Here is a 23392-nt window from a genome sequence, read left to right as displayed (position 1 = left end):
ATTCATAGACAACTTTTAGACCTCACTTACTATTACAAGCCTAGCGCTTAAGAGTTTCTTTATTATGTTGTATATATTGGGTCTGCTTATTTTATCTTTCAGTGGAGATCTTGTGTTGCAGGTAGGGGTGTGCGGGTACCCAAAATTTCGGGTTCGGGTCGGGTTTACACAAAGTTGGGCCGGCTCGGGCGGGTAGCCCGACGATTTCGGGTAGTCCGTCTATTTCGGATCAAGTTGGAAAAAGTTCAAATGAGATATGATAGGGATTACATTGCGTTATCGAAATCAATTATTCATAATATTTAATATACATATATTTTTTTTTCTTCAAATGTAATAATATTTACTCTAAATGATAATGTAAAAAAGATAATTGCTCAACATTTTATGATATTAATTTCGCTCGAGTTGGTATTATTATATTTCCGGATAAGAAAAATAGTCTTTCACTTGTAGTTACAATAAATATTATTACATTTGAAGAAAAAAAAAATATATATATGTTTATTAAATATTATGAATAATTGACTTCGATAACGCAATATAATCCCTATTCTATCCAGAGTTAGGCATATTTTATTCGAACGAATAACGAATAAAATTCTGTATTTATTCGTAAATAACGATTTTATTAGAGGAAAAATTATTCGTTGCTTACGAATAACGATTTCATTCGAAGAAAAATTATTCGAACACACAGTTGGGCATTATTCGAATTTTATTCAAAATATTTACTGAAATAATGTAAAGAAAAAGAGTCAGGAGTACTTTTTTTTTTCAATTTTGGTTTATTTAATAAATTTGCTTTGCTTTTAACATTTAATAAAGCGGAATCTACTTCAACCGACCAACATCTACAAACAAATGATAACGTAGAAATTCTTGTTGTTCTCTACAACATTTTACAGATAATAGAAATGATTATATATCTCTGAACGCATATCCCATAATTAAAAATATATTACATAATTTAATATAACACTCCTTCGCCATCTTCTGCTCCAGTAGAGCGTTTGTTTTCATTCGCAACGATAACAAACTCGCCTAAAGCAAACAGATTAACTAACAAAATGTTCGAATAAAAAATTGTACTAAAGACAAATTTATTAAATAAACTTCTGAAAATTGTACTAAAGACAAATTTATTAAATAAAATTAAATAAAATTCTGAAGAAAGGACTCCTGACTTTTTTTCTTTACATTATTTCAGTAAATATTTCGAATAAAATGTTATTCGAAGAATTTATTCGAAATGTTATTCGAATAATGCCTACCTCTGATCCTATCCCCTTTGAACTTTTTCCAACTCGATCCGAAATCATCGGGCTACCTGAAATCAACGGGCTACCCGCCCGAGTTCGCCCAACTTTGTGTGAGTCCGACCCGAACCCGAAATTTCGGGTACTCGCACACCTCTAGTGCGTACTAGCTGTGTGGTTTGTTGTCGTTCTTCTGGTTAGTGTCAGAAAAGCGTGGTCATGGCAGATAATGACTTTGCCAGAAATGTAAGAAACGCCGGACATTTTAAGTAATTTGCGGAACGATTTTCTTTACAGTTAATGCATGTGAGAAGTACACTGTTTTAGTGCAATCTCTAGTGTCATGTGGCCGGCACATTTCACACAAACTGCCTTTTTATTGCAGTTTGTTGATGAATGACCGTATACCTGACACGGAAGCATCGTATTGTCGGTCGTTTGTGTTTCTGTATTATCATTTCTTGTCGTGTCTATTTATTGCGTATCGTGTATTAGGCATTCTGCAAAGATGCCAAATCTACTTTTAGTTTGGTTTTATGTACTCTGTACCTGCAGTTGTAATTGTTATTAACTCTGAGTTTATGAGTGATGATGATTCCTTCTTAGTGGTTATGGTTCTTGTTTCCTCTTTTCGTGTTGCCATGAATTTGTTATTGTCTTCTCGTTGAATTCGTTTTGCTTCCTTTAGGATTTGTTTGAATTTGTTTTCATCATTGTTTGTGCTTAGTGCATTGTTATCTCTTTTTAGGGAAGAATAATGAATGGAAGAATGACTATCGGAATATTCTATTGAATAGACGGCTCGACTGTAGGTCAATTCATCTATGAGAGACTGTATCACTCTAACGAACTCGAACAAGATTGTTTTTTGGGAAGGTTCCTGAGTAGTAGAGTTGCGAGTCATTCAATTTTGTGTTCGATGAAACAGTTTGTGTTCCGTGCAGAATTGTAAATTTTTTCGAAGTTTTCAGCCAAGCTTTCAGCTTTTTCTTCGTCTGTGTAGTAGAGGATGTGGCATGCAGAATTCTGTATTAGTATCCGGGTCCAGTGATCTTCTTAATGTTTGCGGATGAGAGCAAGTTTCTGTGTAGCTTGTAGAAAAGGTTACCAGGTTTTTGGAATTTTCGTCTACTTTTTTGTCTCTCTCTTTTATGAAGTCCTGGAGTGTACAGAAGTAGGTTTGGAATTTTGTGCGTTGCGTTTCGAAAGGATCTTTGAATGAGTCAGGTGAAGATTTTAATTTCGTTGTCAGTGTCAACTGTGATTAGTAGTTACTGATTTATTTTGAATTTGCTGCGGTTTTTGGTGAATGTGTTCCAATCGGTTTGTATAGTTGGGTATTGTCGTCTGCGTTGTTTCGAGTTGAAAGTGAGAGGACAACCGGAAGATAATTTGATGATAACTTGTGGTAATTGTGTGAGAAGGGGACATTTGACAGAAAGATATCAATGTTGGTGGGACTGCAGTTTAACCAAATGAGCTATGGATGATTTAATAGTTATGTAGCTCGAAATGGTTCTTGAGGATGGAATCGGTTCACATTTCTTTTGATATTATTCCATAAGTTTGATATTATTTCTTGACATTGAAGTCACCGTCGATTATGTAAAATCCAGATCCTTGAGGCAATACGATGACAGATGGGTTTATTTTAACTTGGAAAAGACTGTGCTGCTCCAATCGTTAGGTTGGGAGTGGTTTTAGTCTTGATGGCAAATAGTACAGGTAACGGGTTGTGGCATGTCTTCTGTAGGAACATTCTTATGTAAAGCTATTAGTACTCCGCCTCTTGGTTTATTCTTAATGGTTCGTGGTCCGTCTTGTCTGTATATTTTATAATTAGGAATTTTGAAGATGTCTTTTGGGGTGAGTCAGGATTCTGTGATGATTGCAATTTCTGTGTTGTGGTCCATTAGAAATTTGTGAAGTTCAGATACCTTCTTTTTAACGCTGCTGGTTTCATAAGATAATATTAAGTTTTTATAGCTGTCCATTGTCAAGTTTTTTCATTATTAAGATGGTTGCTCGAATTCTTTCTAGATTATTGGTACATTTCGTGTAATGTTTTTGTACGAGCACTATGATTCTCAGGAACTGGTTCAGATTTGCTGATTTAATATCGTCTATTTGGTCGGAGAGATTTGTGTTGATCGAGTGTTCAATTTGTTAAAGTTGTGAGAATGGCTGAAGTAATACCGCTATCATCTTACGATATTCCTTGCTTTATTCTCTGATTTGTTTGAGTGAGAGGGAAGGTGGTAGGGATTTTGTTAGGAATAAGGTGCGGGAAGCTTTGTACTGGGAGGTGTGTGTTTGAGAAAAATTACTGAGCGTGTTGAATTCTTTCTTTGTTAGCGGTCTTTTTGGCCAGAAAAGCTAATAGAACAGAACATTTGGAATAGTTAGCCGGGTGAATGCTTTTATAGTTGGTGCATATTGGAGAAGTTTCTGAGGTTTTGCTGCAGGACCTGGTATCATGCTGTACACATTGACACACACTGCTTTCTTATTACAATTGGATGATGCGTGACCGTGCATTTGACAAATACTGGATGATTGCTTTATGGGATTTATATTTTTCCCAATATATCTTGATGTTCTCAACAAATCTAACCTGGTTGATTTGGGCAAGTGTGGTCCCGAGCACGAAAGTGACATCATCACTGTGTATTTAGGATACTTAGTGTGACGGAATTTCAACACAGTGTGTGGAATTGAGGCCCGGGCTTTTAGTGCTTTCGTATATTCTGGATTCTGGAAGTTGATACAGTTAAAATTTCGATATTATCCTTACTACAAATGGTCTTAAACTCAGCTGAAATCTCTAAGATTTGTAAACATTATTTTGAGTTTGTCTGAAGTGAATGAACGGCATAGAAGACGTTCTATTATTTCTGGCCTTTCCATTTATGTTAGGTAAAAGATATTTCTTGCATCATCACAATTCAAAAATATTTAGGCGGCATTATTTAAATGAATCAGCCTGTATGTTATACATACTTGTACGTACAGTGAATTTCCATATAATGCGACAAAAAAAATTACGACTATTATTCATACAATTTGTAACTTATAAAGTTACTAGTATTTGTAAAAATTGCGACTCATACAGTCCCATATAACACACATAAAATAAATTTTGACATATTTTTCGATTTTTCACGAGCAACTCTATACAAGTTTAATAAAGATTGGACATTGGACATTATACTTGATATTTTATATTCATAAATTTGTCTAATAATGCATGTGTTATATAACGCGATTTTCTATGTATAACGTGGAACGTATCCCTCATATTGTACGATTCATTATATGTGGCAAATATACATTTCTCTTTTTTTAGTCATACATCCTATGTTTCAATTTTCAGTCGGTCTTAATCAATATCGAATTAACCAATAACGATCCATAATGATTACTTTCTAAGATGTTTTTTAATTTTAAAGACATTGTTCATATTTAAAAGATTACTCACATACCTAATCTAGTTTTATATCAGGCGCTCATCAATGCATTTACTTATCATTTTAGATCCAAATATTAATAAAGCAACAACGTCGATGAAACAACAATATAATATGGTGAAGAACAGTCATCCACTTTTATCATCTACTTTGCAGTCAAATCCAAACAGATCAATTCAGAAAACTATTCAACCTGCAATTACAGAACAAAATCAAATTTTAGATCACAAAATTAATCATATGATATCTTCTAATATGAACATACCCGAAAGGCCTACTTTTCAACCACTTATAGAAAAATTTAATTCTTCAAATACTTTACATACGTCTACGCAAACAAGAGAGAAGAAGCAAGTAACAAAACAGCCGAGAAAGATAGAAAATAATGGTGTGCCTTTAATGGGTATGTTCACTAATGTAAAAGATGTTCCCCGTGGTGAGTTAATTATTAGTTCAATGCTTTCTGTGCTTTCCTTTCTTCTAATTTCCAATATTTTAATGATAAATACTAACAAGCTCGGTAATAAAATAATTATTGCAAATGTTCTCAATGCGTTATTCAATTTCTTATAACTTTCATGTTTTAATTTTAAATATTTTACAGTTATGTAATTCGATTTTTTACGACTTAACTAAATTAATATTTACAATTAAACAGGCTTAATCAAATTTCCACCGCCTCCTTCGGAACCACCGCCACCACAAACATCAATCAGTCATCCAGGCTTTAAACTTCCGCCTATTGATAGTAGTAATCCTATTAATAACAAAAACGTAAAGTATCATAAAGAAATGCAAGCTGGACAAATAGTAAATAAAACTGAAGATAATAAGTCTCGTGTTATTCCGGGTAATAAGCCACGTCCGCAAAAACCAGCAGTACCTCAATTACCTAAAGCTAAAGCTTTATACGATTACAATCCTCAAGATCACGATGAAATAGGACTTAAAGAAGGTGACATCGTTGAAATACTTAAAGAACGTAAGTTTAAACAATTTATAATAATTATCGTTTCAAAAATAAATCATAGAATAATTACATTAATAAATTTACTAAACGTGCATTTTAATACATTTAATAATTTCTGTACAATTGTTTCTGTAAATTCACTAATTTCGCTTTATTTATTACTAAACGAGAAATCAATCAATTGAAAAGGTAATGTAGTTTTATCATTTTTTAAACTAAAGACTATAACATGTTCTTCTGTCAAAGATATAAGAACCTATTATATATTCTTTTTTTTTTTAATAATAAAAATATATTTTCTCTGTCTCTCCAAACTGATTTTTTGTTTTAGTAATATAATAACACGTTTAAGAAAACAAATTGAATCAAAATAAACAAAATTCGGAAAAGGCATCAAAATGTATATTTATCATGAAATTTTTGTATCTTAATATTCGTTATTATTAAATGAATGATGATTATTTATTTTAATTGATTTTACGTAACAATTTTTTTATTTAACTTTTGTTAGAATTAGTCCAATTAATAGTTGAACGTATCTATATTTTATTTCACTTTTTAGTTTTTATGATATAGAATTTTCATGATATAGCATGATATTTTATGATATAGCAGAAAACTTGGAATAAAATATCTTCTTTCAGACGAAGGTGGTTGGTGGTACGGGAGACTCACAGGAAAAACAGGATTGTTTCCATCAAATTACGTTGTCAAGATATGAAGCGTGTATATTTTTAAAATAATCATAGTATTTTACAAAATTAAAATATAATTAAAGTAGAGTAATTATTTACACAATCAAATGAAATTTATTTTAAGGGAGAATTAATTTTTTATTGTTAAAATTTTTCATTATTTTTATTTATAATACATTCTACGATGAAAACTGCCAAATATTAATTATAAATTATAAATTATTAATTATAAATTATAGTTATAAAATACATAATTTATAACAATTAACAAAATGAAAATCATCTAATGCTCTAAAGATGCGTGGATCAAATGAATCTAATGTCACAATTAATTTTTATTGCAACAAAAGATTTAAAATATCTGTAAAGTGTAACAGTAAAGAGTATAATATAACAAGTCGATAACAGTTAAATACAGTCTTTCATTTACTGATGAATTTTAACACTTTTTCGTTCGTTCGTATATATAACTTAATTCATTTATATATTCCGTTCATTTATATATAACTTAGTGTACTCAATTATTTAGTTAACATGTTTTCATATTTCTTATTATCATACCAAAGAAAAATTTATGCTTAGCAGTAATTATTTTTGTACTTTTATCCATTATGATATATTTGTTTTATGAACAGCTTATTAACAGAAATAATTAAAGTTCCCGAAGAACTTCCTAACAGTCTACGGATAATTACAAATCTGTTGCTTACTATTCCTTGAAGTATCCATATTGTTAACCCGGGATTACCCACGTGAGGGTCTAGTCGCCGGGATGTACCTGCGCTAGACCCCCAGGTGGGTAATCCCGGGTTAATAAACGTAGGCAAACAATTTACGAATAGCAGATAAGTATGAATATAGCGTGTATGAATGTATAGATATATATACAGTTTGTTCTCAATTCTAGTAAGACAAAGACCGTTCTTTTTACAGAGAGTAAAACATTTTTGATGGGAAACCCATAGATAAATATATTAATTAAAGGAAAGAGAGGAAAAAGGAAAAATAAAAGAATGGAACAAATAGAAAAAATTATACGAATTTTCTTAAATTGAAGATTTTTTTGAAAATTTTTCTACAAATAAATATCATATAAATTAATAATTATCATATAAACAATATTATATATGTTTATCTATTACGGAAAGGTTTTAATAAATATTAATAAAAATGCTTTCTTATATTTTTCTGTAGTGCTTTATTTCCTTCTATTATTAATAACTACTGTGTTTTGACATATTACACACTTGACAATTTTCACAAGAAATAATTTACAAGTTAATTCATTCTTTTAATATTAAATTGGCAAGAATTGTCATTGCTTTTATAACTTCGATATACCGTAATGAATATTTTTAATAGTAACAAACTAAATAAATTCAAGATATTTTAGCATAATATTATACATACATATAACAACACGCATATGAGAGCGTTTTTTGTACTGAAATATGTATACCAAATATCTCGAAATTACGCAACGAATATAATAAATTTAATTAGCGTACTTAATTTAAGTACAAAAAACAATTTTATAACGTAATAACCTCGTTTTTTAAATATATTTCCATTATTCCAGTTTTTTTATTTTAAAATAAACATATATTTTATTTTCATTTAATTATATATCGCCTTAAAAATATGTTATTTATTGAACTATTAATTTCAGGTTGATCAAATGATTATTATGAGATACACTGCATATATATAAATCTGTGACACATACACGTCTTATAATTGTTAGCTCTGTACAGCGTTCTCACCTACAGATAATGTCTATAAATATTTATAGACATTAAAATAATAAATTATTGCTAAATTAGTCATAGAAATCGAACAATTTCTATTACAATAGAAAGACCATATATTACTATAAATACACTAGAATAGCTACAGCAGAACAAACAAAATTTAGCACAATCGTACTTTAATTTTGCAACTTGATATTTTTCGATACATTTTATGTTATACTCGATCTAAATTACCAAAAACATTGAAAAATTTCAATTAATGTAAAGCTTTATTATGTACAATAACATTCATTATTATGTAAAGATTAAAAATACAAGAAAATTAACAAAAACCGATTCTTAGCTTATTTAAACTTTTTTAAATTATCTTTCATGTGTTATTATTGAAATTAAATTTACCTAATAAATATACATCAACGTCGAAAGAAAAATTCAATATTTATTCACTTTTAAACTGAATTTATGAAATATGAAGCACTTTCTACTTATGTATGCATATTTCGTAGAAGCATTGTTCTCTATATATTTACTGATTGATTATGGCAGTTACATTCAGTATGATATGCCTGCACCAATCCCATTACATGTTAACTAAGTTTTATTTAGCTTAGCTTTTTTATTTGATAAAGCAACTGTTGCTTAATGCTTTTCGAGTATTAATTTTATATATGTATCTCATATAATTTGTAAATAAAAATAACTTTTATTTTTTACGCGCAAAAAACGAATTATATTACATGAACATTGTATACATATTCTTTTCCTATTTTCTGATATAACTGTTCTTTAACCGTTAATGAGAGTACTATATTAATGATAGTACAGAAAAATTAAAGAAATTTTTTTTTATAAAATTAACTAAATAAGTCCATTTTGTTTATATGTATATATAGGGCACAGCCGAAAGAATTATATAAATAAATGGAAGGTGATTTTTTTATGTAAAATGGGTGAGAAATGTGAGTTAAAATCTTTTTATCCCAGATTTACTTGTTTTCAAGAAAATCAATTTTTAAAATCCATTATGCATTATGCAAATACATAGCTTGTCATAAAATTCATTCCTGTATTGTTTCTGTATAAATTCTCTGTGTAATTATGTATGTATTTAAAATTTTATACATAATTTAAAAGTTTTTGTGTAAAAAACCATCTTCTATCGATCTATAATATTAGATTGTTGCAAATTAAATAGCGAAATTTATAATATATTTCATTGTGAATAATTTTTATAAGAATAACATTAAATCAAATTTCAATTTTTTATATTCATCCATATATTTCATCCATTATAAAACAATTTTATATTATTTTATATATTTTATATAAAATATATAATTTTGTTAATTTTATGTTATTATTATTGAAATCTTTAGTCGATTATTGTTGAAAATTTTGTAGTTCATTGATCATATTGATATTTTCTAATCTTAACTTTTTTTCATGAATAACATGTATGAATTACCTAATTAAGTTTTTCAATAGCATGTATTAATATTACGTTCAAAATTAGTTTCAATGAATCAAAGTTTATACAAAACTCACTGAAATAATTATTTATGATTCGTTTTGACATAATTTTTTTATAATAAAACAAATAGCAAAACATCAATTACATTGAAGTTTCAAATCAAACCAATCTTTGATAAATATTTAATCACAAAATTCTAAAGGATTTTATACGCTTATAAAATTCATATGTTGCAATCATATGCAACAATCTAATATAATGTTTCTGATCATTACTATATGTTCTACTTATATGCAGTATTTTCTATTTAATTCTGTTTAAATGAATATACAATTGAGATAAGCTGTCACGTGCATAATTGAAATGAACAATAATCAGTTGAATAGAGATTTTGAAAAAAAAGAAATGGCACTAAAAAAATACCATACATGTATTTTTATACATGTACTCCTATATGTCTGTATACCTGAAAAGTGCAATTATATACATATATATATATATAAATCAGAGTTACAATCAGATATACATTATGTAGTATTAACTACACCATTATTTCATTTATAGACATGAATTAATTACTAATATTATAAAATATTTCATAAAACGTTTGATAAGATAATCGAGTTGTTTTCTATACTAATAATATATTGATACACAAAAATATGCAATAATCTTAAAATTAAAATAATTTTGGAACTAATAGTTTCAGAACATAAATCAAAATATTATAGAACTAGTTTACTTTGACATGTCACTGATTGAATTTGTAAACTCAATTTTTATCTTTAAATCAATATCAACCATTATTAAAATTATTACTACTTACTGAACATTTTTTTTTTTTTTCAACGCATGTCTCCGGATGTTTCATGTATTATCAACTTTTACTGTGGTAATATTTTCTTGAAAAATTCCTGAACAAAATCCCATTTTTTAAAGAGCACTTTTCGAGTAGACTAATTTATAAACAATATAGAAATATTTATAGTGCGCAATAAAGCATTTAATTTTACTTTACAATATATATTTTTATTTTAACGATATAGTTAATCTCAGTTATGTAAGATATGACCCTGCATATACACATAAAATACATTGCTAAAATTAAACAAATACTTTACATAATCAAAGATATAAATAAATGCAATATGCATATTAATTGCTCTACATTTCTATGAATTATTAATTTTTAACAATTTAATTCTGGATTATTTTATTGTTATTTTATTGTAATTTTATCTATTGTTATTCTCAGAAATAATTAAAATATCAATAAATTCAAAGATATTTAAATAAAAATCAATTCTTACAACAAATATCATATAATTTCATTTCATTATTTTTGAGAAGCAGAAATATACAATAATATTTTATATATTCATGAATATATCAAATTAATATCAAACTCAGATATTAAAAATGAATAAAATAATAAGATATTTTCTATGTATAATTGCATATTACATATTACTAAAATAACAAATATGTTATAAACAAACAATTACTCGTAAAAAATTAGGTTATATATATGGCACAACATGAACATAAGTCGTTAAAACTTTTTTTAAATTATTTTATAATAATTAATTTCCTCTTCCATAAATAATCTATGTAATCTTTATGTAATTTTTAATGTTTACCTCATTTCCGTATTACGTAAGTGATTTATTTAATGTTTAATGTCTAATTTCTTGTCATTAATTGAGATTCGAGCACCTTATTTAAATTAGGAATTTCGTATGTAACCTTTTTCTTTATATTTTTCTACTATTGCTTTTATAATGAGATATTATAAGTAAATGTATTGAACTATAATCAAAATTCATTCTTTCTAACAACATATTCTTTTTACAACTACTACAACCTCATAATAGACTTCCATTATTTCTGTGTATTTCTTCGACGGACCGGTTTTCATTTTGAACTTAGATCTATTATAAGAAGTAGTATTTTGTTGATGCTGTACTTAATGAATTTGTATAAATATAAAACACGGATTGTACAATTTGTATATAGCTCATAGTACAAAATAAGTTCCTAACTATTACTGTTTTACAGATTATAAAGTTCTTGATTTTATCTTTGAGAACAATTTTAGTATGTTTTCTTTGGCAACACCACAGCAAAATGAATCGCGCCTACAATTATCCTAAGTTAAAAATTATTTACTATTTTTTGTCTACGAAAGGAATTGAATTTTATATTATCAATTTTTAAATTTAAAAATCTCTGTAATATTTAAGATTCATTTAGAATACTTACTTGTCACTTTCGTCGTATCAACAAAAATAAAACTATACTTTCATTGTATCATGCAATTTTTATTTCGCTGAGCCAAGCCAGCTCTAGATAAGTTACGTTCTATCTCGTCATCATCTTCAATACTGCAATAAAATATTAATTAACTAAGTAATGTAACATAACATTCACAAAAAAGTACAAAAATTTTTAATTTTTTAGAAAAAAATAAATTACATTCTTATCATTTTCAATATTAATTTCTAATTAGCATTATATAGATTAATATAAATAATAACTTAGTTTTAATGTAAATTAACATTTTACACTTACGCTCTTTCTTGTGTATCAAGATGATGAACTAATTCATCTCTTTTATTTACTATTGAAACTAGTTCTTCTAAAAGTAAATTTTCTCGCATTTTTTGTTCAGGAGTTTTCCTCCATTCTTCTACCGCTAATATGCTTCTTAATTCACGATTTAATAATTCAAAACGTCGTTCTAGATCATCTTCTTTTTCCCTAAAATATATTGAAATTGACGAAGGAACAATAGAAAAAGTATTTAATAAAAAGAAACAGTATTCGAGATGATTAATAAAATATTAAACACATAATTACTTACAATATATTCAACTGCATTTGTCTTCTCAACAATGCATTTTTCTTATTAACAAGCGTGAACCAAAGAGACATTAGTCTTTCTGTTTCATCTTCATTATCACTTTCCATTGCAGTTCGAAGTTGTTTCTCAAGTTTACCAGCTTGAATATCTATTTGAGTTTGTTCTCTTTCTAATGCTTCTAATTCATTTTGAATATATGATGTCATATCTTTTCCCAACTAGATAAAAGATTTAATAATGATAATAATTAATTAAATTATAATTTAGTTTCAAATCAATCAATTAATCATACCTCTCTGAGTGTATATGAAGTGCCATCAGGACTAGCTTTATCTGGTGAAATTCTTTCTATTATCTTAGAAAATGAGAATAAGGGAGAACCTGTCTTCTTCTCTGCATCTATTACATTTGAAGTTCCTAGAGTGTTTCCATTGTATTCAGCCTGAAATATTTATTACATAGAAATTTATATTTTATATTAAATTTTAAAAGTTGTATTCTATATTAAATAGAATATAAATAACTGATATAAAGGATACAAATTTGTATTCATTAAGAATAATAGCATAAAAATTTAAATCATTTAGTATCAGAAGTAAAAAACAACTTTCTCCTTGAACTTTCGCTTAGCTGCATTTAAAACTAAGAAATTATAAAATAAAGAAAGTTTTAAGTTATTATTAATTTTTAAGCACAATATACTATTCACATAAGTATACTCTGAGAAAAATTAAAACAGAACATCGCTTAAATTTTCCTTATGTAATAAAAATAAAAAATTTTATATTTTTTGTTATATTGATGAGTACAGTACAATATAGCATTTTTGTTGTATAGATGAGTACAATATAAGCATTTCGCTTTCATACGTAATTAGGAAACTAAGAATGTTTAAATAATGAAACTTTTGAATTACTTTTTTTTATCTATTCAAATAAAGATTATTTGTTTGTTGTTCTATATTTAATAAGAATATTAATTAATTAATATTCTTAGTAAATTAATTAATATTAATATTAATTTAATAAGATTATTGTTTATTGTAAAATTTAAGGACTCCATACAACTAACGATCGGAATCTCTCAATAATAATCATGAAAGCAGTAATAAAAACTTAGTCGTCATTAGCTTTTGATATTCGTCAATATAAGTAGAATCAGGGACAATAATAAATTTCAAATGCGTTAATTTATAAAAACTGTAACACGGCTACACCGCCGCGCGCGTCGATCCTTGCGATTGTGAGACTAAATATATATTTCGTATAGACAACATTGATTTTTGTTCAATCAGAGCTTTCAGGAAAGGAATATTTTAATAAAAATTAATGTAATTTATTAAAACAATACAAACAAAGGTTCGGCAAAATTAAATCGCTGGATGCATCAATCATTTCTTAATAAAAATGCCTAAGATTCTGGCAGCATTTTCAGGGCAATAAAAAACTTTGAATTTATATCCAATAACAAATTTGGTAGATCTACTTCAATAAAAGAAACTGAACTATGCCTTGTGCGTAAATGAAGATTCGCTAGTCATCTCTGCACCGTTCGGTCTTGTTTTTCGTTAGCTTATCTTTTGTAAACAGCTGACACATCACACGCAGCCGTCTTGACGTTTAATAAACGTGTTAATAACAAAATTAAGCTCCCCTTGAAATCATTTAATTTTTATTTGAAATATTTTGCAATATAATTGAAAATATTAATGTTTAATCATTTAAAACATTAATGTTATTAATTTTTCCAGATAAATTATGTTGAAAAATATAAAAAATAGATAAATATTTCAGATGCAAAAGTTATAGAATATTAAAGAAACAAATTATGTTGATATCTATATTTGATCTTGCTATAATTCTGAAAATTCTTACAAAAATCTATTTCAGATTTTTAAATTTTGACCTATACTTTGCATCAAAATATTTTCGAAACAAAAACTAGTTGTATCTTTTACATAAGCTATTCTTGAGATGTGAATTTAAATAATTGATAAATAATTGACACATATGTATATATGGTCGGAGATAAATAATGAAAATGATAGAACAATCTATTTATATATTTAACGATAAAAATGAGAAAATATACATTTTATAGACTATATACTGGGTATTTCCTTCAGAATTACATCGGATACTACCGCGAGACTGAAATAAAATATTTACTAGATTCTGTAAACAGTGACATATATGTATATAAAATTACTGAACAATTAAAATTAACAATTGGCAATTAATAATTAAATAAGTATACAATTCATATTGCAGGCAATAGTTATATTTTTCGGCATAACAATGCTACAATTTATATAGCGCGAAAATTATAAAACAATTTTTTCTTTCAAAAAACGTAACAGTTTTGAAGTTCAGTTAATTCATGTGCTCATTTCATTTAAATATTATTGAAAATATTTGGGCATTTTTATTAAGAAATGTTAATAATTTAGTAATATAAAAATTTAGTAATATAAATAAATTAAAAAATAATATTATTCAAAATTGGAATGTCTTAAATCAAAAACTAGTACAAAAATTACATAAAACAATTTCAAGTCGATTGATAGATGCTATAAAACAAATGGAGTCTCACTAAATATTAAATGTATTATTTAACCCTTAAGCCAAGAACGGCTATGGGTTAAATAATTTTATTATATTTTAGGGATAATATTATATATTAGGGATATTTGATCAAAAAGGAACCATGCGTAACAAAGTTTTAATATCTTACCAAATAAAAATATACCGAATAAAATTGGAATTGTATTATATTCACTATGTATATAACTTCATTATATTCCACTATATTTATAAATATAATTTATTTTTTTGAAGATAACAATTACCAACCACGAATCCATTATTAAAAATAATAAATCCAACTTACCAGATAAAGATTAATATATTTTCTTGGCGCAATTGTAATATTTTATTATTGTCATACCATTTTGTCTCATTAAGACTGGCATATTTTAGTATTTTCTATATTTATTTTTATTTTTACTATATTTATATTTCGCATAAATTTTACATTTTACTATGTTTATTTTATTTCTATGTTTATATTTAAGATATAAGCATAAGATTTAATACGCTATTTTTGAAAATTTGAATATAGAGAATATATAAAATATATATAAATGTACATTTTTTTATTTCAATTATGTGAAATATATAAATTTTTAAAATTTTAAAAACAGAAACATTAAATTTGTAAAAAAATTTAACGTTACTAACCTTTGTGTTAAATTTGTCACCCGGAGTAGATGGTGTAATACTACGTCTTGGACTGTTATTTTGATCATCTATCGATCGTCTCTCACTATTATTGTCATCATTAATTTGATTTGAAGTAACACCCATTTTTACTTCCGCTATTAAACGTCTTGCTCTTTCACGTAATTGTTGCTGTCTTTCGTCATCATTTTGACTCTATAAATTATTAAATAACGTATTCTTAACTTCAGAGAAGAATCTTGTTTTACAGAACAAAAATATTGTAAAACATGAGATTAAATGAATGTACACAAAATTATAACACTGAAAAAAAAATAAAACCTCAATAGGATATGCAGCAGTAGAAATAAGGCCAGTTGACTTTGTATGATTCCTAGCCTGTTCTAATAGTTGCCTGGCGCGTTTTCTTAATTCGTCATGACGACTGACTAATGGCTAATATAAAAAAAAGAAAAAAAAAAAGAAAAATGGTAAATTAGTTATGGCACTACAAAAAAAAAAAAAAGAATTGGCATATATAAAAAAAAATAATTACATGCTGAGAACGTTGTTCTCCTTGCGGTGATGATACACTTTGATATTCAGTACGATTTCCTTTTTCACAAACATTTACCGAATCCTGTAAAAAGATGCAGTTATTAAAATTAGTAAATTTATTAATTTACTGAAAAATTATCATAATAATTAAAGTACTATTGTAAATAAAAATATACATAATAAATAAATAAAGAATACAATACATGTAATTTATAGCATGTACATATATATTTTTATATAATTTATATAAATTTATATATTTTTTTATTCACATGCATCTGAATATATCCGCATGCAAAATATGAATATAAATGTATGTAAGCATAAAATATGTTAAATAGCATATCAAAGCGTAATTTTAACAAATATATTTTAAAGTGCAGACATTTTTCATAATTTTATATAATTAAGTATAATTTAGCAGAAATATAAAATACGAGCGAATAGAACATATAACATTAATTAATCATTGCAAATTTTTAATTGTGATTTAATTGTGATTAAATGTTTAACTGTGATTAAAACATTTGAATTGTGATTTTTTGAACATGTTAAACACTGGGTCGATCACCAGTAAGTGACAGTGTAAAATAAAGAAAATGATATCCTGATAATAAAAATTAAAATTTAAGATTATTGAGATTATTAATAAAAGTATAAGGCATGTCAAACAAATCAATATAATATTGTTAAAAAAATATCCGTGCATTATCGTATAGATAAAATTTGCCCATATATAGAGTATTAAAATACATATCATTAAATAGAATTATTAGTATTATTTAAATTTAAATTTAGTATTATTTATTAGTACTATTTAAAGCGATTGCTAATTTTTAGCAGATTTAAAATGAGTAAAAATAGAATGAAAACAAAATTAAACGAAATGAAATGATATGAAAAAAGCCAACTCATTTTAGTATGTGAAACTCTATATCTTTTTATATACTAATTATGGTAATAGTAGTTCTTTATAAAAAAAAAAAAAAAGATATATGCTTCTGAACCTAAATATTATTGGTTTAAAAGATACATTAATTTTAGTTTTACACATAAAATGATAATACTAAGCAAGACATTTTAATATCGTGTCAAATTATTTGTTTCTTAAGTTTTAAATAATTATAATTATCATAATATTATAATATATATTATTAATCTTTCAAATTATATAATATATTAGTATATTTAAAAAAGAATTAAAATCAAAAATATAAAAGTAAAGGCATCATCCTCCAAAATAAGCCTAAGTAGATATGATATTTTTCTTTTCACAATTTTTCACGAAGTATAGTAGGTCAACTATCAACCATTTTTCAATCATAATTTACTAATCCTTTAATTTTATGGCAAAGTATACAAAAAAATTAAGGTGTATTGCTAATATGATTTATAAAGCAGATAAAACTATATAAAATTGAAATACTTAAACATTCAAACATACTGACATTATGAATTGGCGTTTCTGATTTGTTAATTGAAATTGATTGAGACCACTTTTCATCAATTATTTGAATATTTTCCTCTTCTTCATCAGACCCAAAAGGATCTGTTAATTGTCGTCGAGTCATTAATATAGGACGTTGTTGTGTTTGTGATATTCTTGGTGGAGATTTACTCTGTGTATGTAATTAATAATAAAATAATGTCAATCAATACCTTCCTATCATTCATTTAAAATGGTTAATTACAATCGTGTTATTATAAATACAATATGAATAAGATTATTTATCTATTATAAATTGATTTACATACCTTTTCCCTAGATGAATATTTTTCTTTAGTTGGTGACAGTACTTTCTCCAGAATACTCTTTGAACTAGCTAGTATAATATCTTTAACATCCTTAACACTTGATGGCGATTTATCCTTATTGCATTGATCATGATCTTGATTTTCCATATTTAAACTTAAATGTAATTTATTTTTTAAAGAATCAATATTAACATCTTCTTTTTTGTTATCAAATGGATTTGATCTAAAAAAAATGTATTTTTATTATCTTTTTGTATTAAAATAAGTCAAAAGTAATTAAAAATATTAATAGTATAATAAAAACATACCGTCTATTGTTATCAGTTTTATTATTTTTATGTTCCATTTGATCTTTCTTACGTAAATTAATTATTTCTTGACCAAATAATTGCACACTTACATCTGAATTATTGTCTGTATTAAATCTTCCAATCATATAAGATGATTCATCTGTAGTTTTACCTATCTGATGTACCTGAAAATATGAAGTAATTTTTTATATAAAAAAGTGATTACATCCATGTATCACTCTCTAAATATTTAATTGATATATGTAATTAATACATGTAATTCAATCACGAACATATAATATACTTTGCATATTTTATATACACTATAATATTATATATTATATAATTATTATATTTTATAATATAATTATATATTATATTATATTTTATATATACTTTGTTATACTTGTATAATATTAATTTCAATTTGAGTAAATATTCATGAATGTATATTGTACAATATAAAAATATTGAAATAATAAAAATAATGGTAAAAATTATAAATCTATCGTAATAGTCTATTTTGTAATACTTTTCAAAAAAATTTTTTTAATATTTTTTTTAAAGATGTTTTTTTTGTTGTATTATGATATATCTTCATGTTATTTTTTAACACACTTAATATACATAATATAAATTTATATATTTAATATTTAATATTCATTCTATTAAAAGCATTTATATTATATATTAGTAAGTTGAACTGTATTATAAATAACATGTAATATAAAGAAAATATTAATTAGAATAAAATTATAAAATCAAGTTCGCAATATTTTTTATAAAATAATCTATATGAAGTAGTATTATGCCAATAAGCATTGTATATACAACTTTATTGTAAAATAAATTTCTAATTAATAAACAATTATTAAAATAAACCAGTATTTTTAATTAATTCTGGAAAATATTAAATCGTTAAGTATGAATTTATAAATGAAGTAAATGTTTTTTTTCTCATTTTATATGAAAATGTTTACATTATAAGAAAATGTATGTATACAAGTGTATATACAATGTATGTTCCTGCGTCGGTAGTACAAGCGAAGAGGAAGTGATTCTATATAAAAAAATAAGTCGAAAATAAAGAATAAAATTTTTTTGTTTGATGCTTTGTTTTCGAGAAAATTAGCTTTGATTGTTCTCCAAGTACGTGTGCACTTAACGACGACGTATACGGGTGTCTGTGTCGATAGTACTTCTGAAAAATCATGTAAGAAAAGAGAACATATGTTTATGTAAGAAAAGAAAAAATAAAAGATTTCAAATATAAAAATCCAGTGTAAATAATAAATTACTTTCGAATAATATAAAAATTTTTAATTGATATCTATTTCATTGTTATTTATTTTTTATTTTATATAAACTTCTAAAAATAATTCATGTTACAGATTTCATTTTTATTCACAATTTGGATGTCTTTTTAATATAATTAAAAGAATTAATTGTGAATATAGAAAAATAAATCTATAAAATTTGTTACATACCTCTAATTCATGACCAGTAAAATGTGCTCTCAGTTGATATAAATAAGTCATTACAGCTAATTTATCAGGTACAGTTAATATATCCATATCTGCTGGTTCTATTACTCTAGGTATACCAAGAGCTTCTCCAGCATCAAATGCTTTTTTACAGTTACCCTTTACATCATGTGGTAATAATGAATCTATGTCTCTGAAAATTATCATTTAAATAATAGTTAAAAAGTGTTATAATTATTAAATAATAGTTAAAGTAAAACATAATTTCAAACTATTTGTTTATAAAAAAATTACTCTATTAATCTTTAACAATATAAATATAATTCTTGAAACATTTTAATATATATTTTTTATACATACATAAGATCTGGCCTAAAATGATGTATTATTGCACAAAATGCCATTCCATTCCTCCAAGATGTTGTAAGATTAGTAACTTTTACACCAGAATAATCTTTAGTTACTTCTTTGCACCATTCCAATAAATCCTGCCCTGGAGTAATTTCTTTTAATCTAGGAATATTGGCATCATTCTTTTTTAGTTCTAGTGGTTGTAATGGTAATCTCAATAGTGTATTATGTTCAATATTTTTACTAAAATAATAGTAAAACATTTATTGAAAATACCAAATTATGGAACAATTGATTCTAATTTACATACTTGTTCTCAACAGCAATAGAATCCTTTAATGGTGATTTTTCCTTAAAAGAATCATTAATACCTGTAAGACTAACATCATATATGATGTGATCACTATCATTTACAGGAGTAGTATCATCTTTTGATAAACTTGCCACTGTGGAATGTATATTATGTATAAAATACACATTAATAATATAACTATATGTTTATGTATATTTAGTCCATACCACTTATTGGAGTACTAGGTAGTTCACTTTCGGTAAGACTGCTTGTCATTAAATCAAGTTGAGCAGAGATATCTAAAATTTCATCAAGATTTTTTCCAGATACTTCTTCAACATCTTCTGGTATATCTTCATTATCAAAGTCATCTAATGGTGCAATATCACTATTATTGTTAACTGACATCAAACTAGCCATACTCTGCATATCTTCATCCCTGATTAAAAAATATAATATATAATAAATTTAATTAATTATAAATCAATGCTTCAAAAATTTTCTTACGTTGCTTTGCCTTCTCTTAAGAAGACACAAGATAAAGTACATTCCAATGTAGCGCTAACAATCTTTTTTGATGTAGGTTTTAAATCTAATTTAAGCTGTTGTTGAGTAGATTCTAATGTTGCATATTTTTTCATATTTATATTTGCAGCAGCTACATGTCGTCTTTTACCAGTGGGAGAAACCTAGTTAAGGTATTACATGTTAATTTATTAATTTATATTTAACAAAATATTTACAATATAAATATTATTTATTATTTTTTACATCTTCAATGACAAATGTCCAATCTTTATCTTCTAATTCATGGGTCCTTGGATCTTTAAATAAAGTTACAGAAACTGTATGATTATCAGGAACTGCCCAACTAATGACACCTTTTAATGGGTCACTTAAGTTAGGTTCCCAATCTATTGGTTCTGAACTAACTCTTCTACTACGTCTTGTCCATACAATACTCAGTTTGTTTGGTTTCCTATATGATGTTAAAATAATGTGTCTAATATACATGTTATATATAATATATATAACATTAAATAGTATTTAGTAATGTTTGTGTATATTTCATATTTTATATACATAATAGCTAAAATATATTATATAAATATGATATAAAACTATAATGACAATAATTAATAATAAACATTATAAATTATTCTTTCACATTCTTGTTTATTATGAATTTTGATATTAAGAGTTATTTAATGATTTATTTAATAAATAATTATTTATAATAGATATTTAATATCTCAAACTGATTATACCAATTACAATAAAATACTTCATGTCATTTTGTTAATAAGCATGTATGATGTTTGTTTAAAATTAATAGCAAAATGTTATTTCTTTTGCACAGGTTATATTTTAATGTACTAAAATAATTCCTCCTCATATAGATTTGGGAATATGTATATATATATATATATATACATATAATTTTGAATAATAATATATTAATAGTATTTTATGCAATAATATAGTAATTCAGGTAAAAAAAAATGTAATGTTTCGCATATACGTTATTATATATTTGCATATACTTTATTATATGTTGTACACAAAATAATAAGAATTATTCATAATAAATATTGATCCATATAAATAATGTTTAAAAAAAAAACATAATTACTCACCATTTTGTTGTCGTTTCTAAAGTGACTTCATGATATGATACAGTAAATTGAAATTTTGCGGCTCTCTTGTTTACTCGTTGCAATCGTTTCCAGACGGAACTCATTTTTTTATTAAATTGTTTCTTCAAATGATTCTCACAATGTTTCCAACTTATAATTATTTACCTACGTCTTGGATATGACACATCATTTTTTTTTAACGAAATTATAGAAATTAAAAAGTGCGTTACTTGCAAAAAAACGTACGAACAACTTTTATTTATTTCTGGCTATTGAAGTATTAAATTAATAAGATATTCTAATCGTTCATATACATATCTGACATTTTCACTAATGTGATACGAATAATAGCATATATTTGCGTATTCATTAATTTACGAATTTCTCAAATTATTACAGGTTTCATTATCATTTTTATAGACGTAGCATTATCCATGTACAAAACAATATATTTTGACACTGATTTAAAAAAAACCCACAACAGATTAAAAACTTTCCCGATCAACTCGATCTCATACTCTGACGAAACCTTTTCAACTTATTGATCTCATACTACATGACACTATGATAAGAAACTTCGTTATGATGAATCGAACAGATATTGTATAATAATTTAAAAATTTGTACAACTAGTTTTAGAATATTTGCATTATATTCTTAATGAATTATTCAATGCTTTCTTCAATAACTGTAAAATCAATCATTTCAATTACTTTGTAAAATAGATCAATTATTTTACGCACATAATACGTACATATATTCGATATTAATTATATATGCACGAAATACGTACATGTGTTAAAAATAAATCAACCTATATATAAATAACATATATACACTTTGTCTAAGGAATTTATATCATAGCAATGTTACAATTGAGAAACCTAGAGGGTGCTACTCACTGGATGTAATGATTCAACTGAAATTCATCCATCTTCTCTAATCTTTATTCCTTTTATTAATTTGCGCATGTTCCTTTGTTTGAAATCAAATTTAAAAATTATATTTTTATTGTCTAATAAGTGTATATTAGTAAATAGAAATAAATGTAACTCTCATAAATATAATTGTCTAAATGAACTATTGTTCAAAATTCATTAAATTTATAAAATCATAAAAAACAAAAATGATTACGTTATTGGAAATTGTTATTGTTGCTATATAAATGCAAATTGTAAATTTTTTGAAGGAATTTTTTTTAGAGAATTGTAGAAAATATGCTTAGGAGCATTAGGTTAATGATAGAGGTAATTCTTAGAACCTTAAAAAATTAAAAATTGTTGAATCATACTGCAATTTATGTAATATGTACAACATGCATTTACGTTTCC

General features: G+C 25.5%; 2 protein-coding genes and 1 long non-coding RNA gene across 12 annotated transcripts in view; 1 reads left to right on the top strand and 2 right to left on the bottom strand.

Annotated features, from left to right (window-relative positions):
• The window catches only part of LOC122536342 (unconventional myosin-Ie-like), a 61906-nt gene extending 55333 nt beyond the window's left edge, over positions 1 to 6573 (top strand). For 2 of the 3 annotated variants that reach the window (XM_043668659.1, XM_043668668.1), the window contains 3 exons: positions 4794 to 5162; positions 5385 to 5708; positions 6341 to 6532. In XM_043668659.1, coding sequence (XP_043524594.1) covers positions 4794 to 5162; positions 5385 to 5708; positions 6341 to 6417 — 770 coding nt within the window. In that variant the 3' untranslated portion in view covers positions 6418 to 6532. Of the gene's footprint in view, positions 1 to 4793; positions 5163 to 5384; positions 5709 to 6340 lie in introns of all 3 variants that reach the window. The other variant, XM_043668650.1, reaches the window with a different exon arrangement.
• LOC122536410 lies at positions 1969 to 4822 on the bottom strand. Its single transcript, XR_006308397.1, has 2 exons — positions 4742 to 4822; positions 1969 to 4013 (listed from the first exon to the last, which is right to left on the bottom strand). It is a non-coding gene; the product is annotated as an uncharacterized LOC122536410 (long non-coding RNA).
• Positions 6574 to 10409: 3836 nt separating the features above from the next.
• LOC122536359 (EH domain-binding protein 1) lies at positions 10410 to 22624 on the bottom strand. Of its 8 annotated transcripts, XM_043668709.1 has the most exons (19): positions 22308 to 22623; positions 22062 to 22232; positions 21196 to 21403; positions 20932 to 21113; positions 20652 to 20863; positions 20443 to 20578; positions 20142 to 20375; positions 19785 to 19974; positions 18316 to 18482; positions 18008 to 18230; positions 17701 to 17871; positions 16251 to 16334; positions 16037 to 16150; positions 15716 to 15910; positions 12769 to 12918; positions 12477 to 12694; positions 12185 to 12373; positions 11876 to 11997; positions 11206 to 11751 (listed from the first exon to the last, which is right to left on the bottom strand). In XM_043668709.1, exons 2-18 carry the CDS (start codon positions 22163 to 22165, stop codon positions 11916 to 11918), a joined length of 2859 nt encoding a protein of 952 aa, XP_043524644.1. In that variant the 5' UTR covers positions 22166 to 22232; positions 22308 to 22623; the 3' UTR covers positions 11206 to 11751; positions 11876 to 11915. The 8 variants fall into 8 exon arrangements, with proteins under 8 accessions (XP_043524619.1, XP_043524644.1, XP_043524635.1 ...); XM_043668684.1 differs by lacking the exon at positions 11206 to 11751 and adding an exon at positions 10410 to 10527 and having other exon boundaries at positions 22062 to 22623; XM_043668700.1 differs by having other exon boundaries at positions 11206 to 11792; positions 22062 to 22623.
• Positions 22625 to 23392: the final 768 nt, after the last annotated feature.

The sequence above is a fragment of the Frieseomelitta varia genome, unplaced genomic scaffold (assembly GCF_011392965.1).
Source record: "Frieseomelitta varia isolate USP_RPSP 00005682 unplaced genomic scaffold, Fvar_1.2 scaffold_154, whole genome shotgun sequence".
NCBI classification, from domain to species: Eukaryota; Metazoa; Arthropoda; class Insecta; order Hymenoptera; family Apidae; genus Frieseomelitta; species Frieseomelitta varia.
This window is presented reverse-complemented; position numbering and strand designations above follow the sequence as displayed.

Excerpts from the sequence above, each read along its gene's own strand:
- LOC122536359 (XM_043668684.1), bottom strand. The coding sequence starts at position 22,165 with ATGAGTTCCGTCTGGAAACGATTGCAACGAGTAAACAAGAGAGCCGCA. Across the intron at positions 18,231-18,315 it reads AAAACTGATAACAATAGACG|ATCAAATCCATTTGATAACA; the intron begins GTATGTTTTTAT and ends CATTTTTTTTAG. Across the intron at positions 16,335-17,700 it reads CAGAAACGCCAATTCATAAT|GATTCGGTAAATGTTTGTGA; the intron begins GTCAGTATGTTT and ends ATCTTTTTACAG.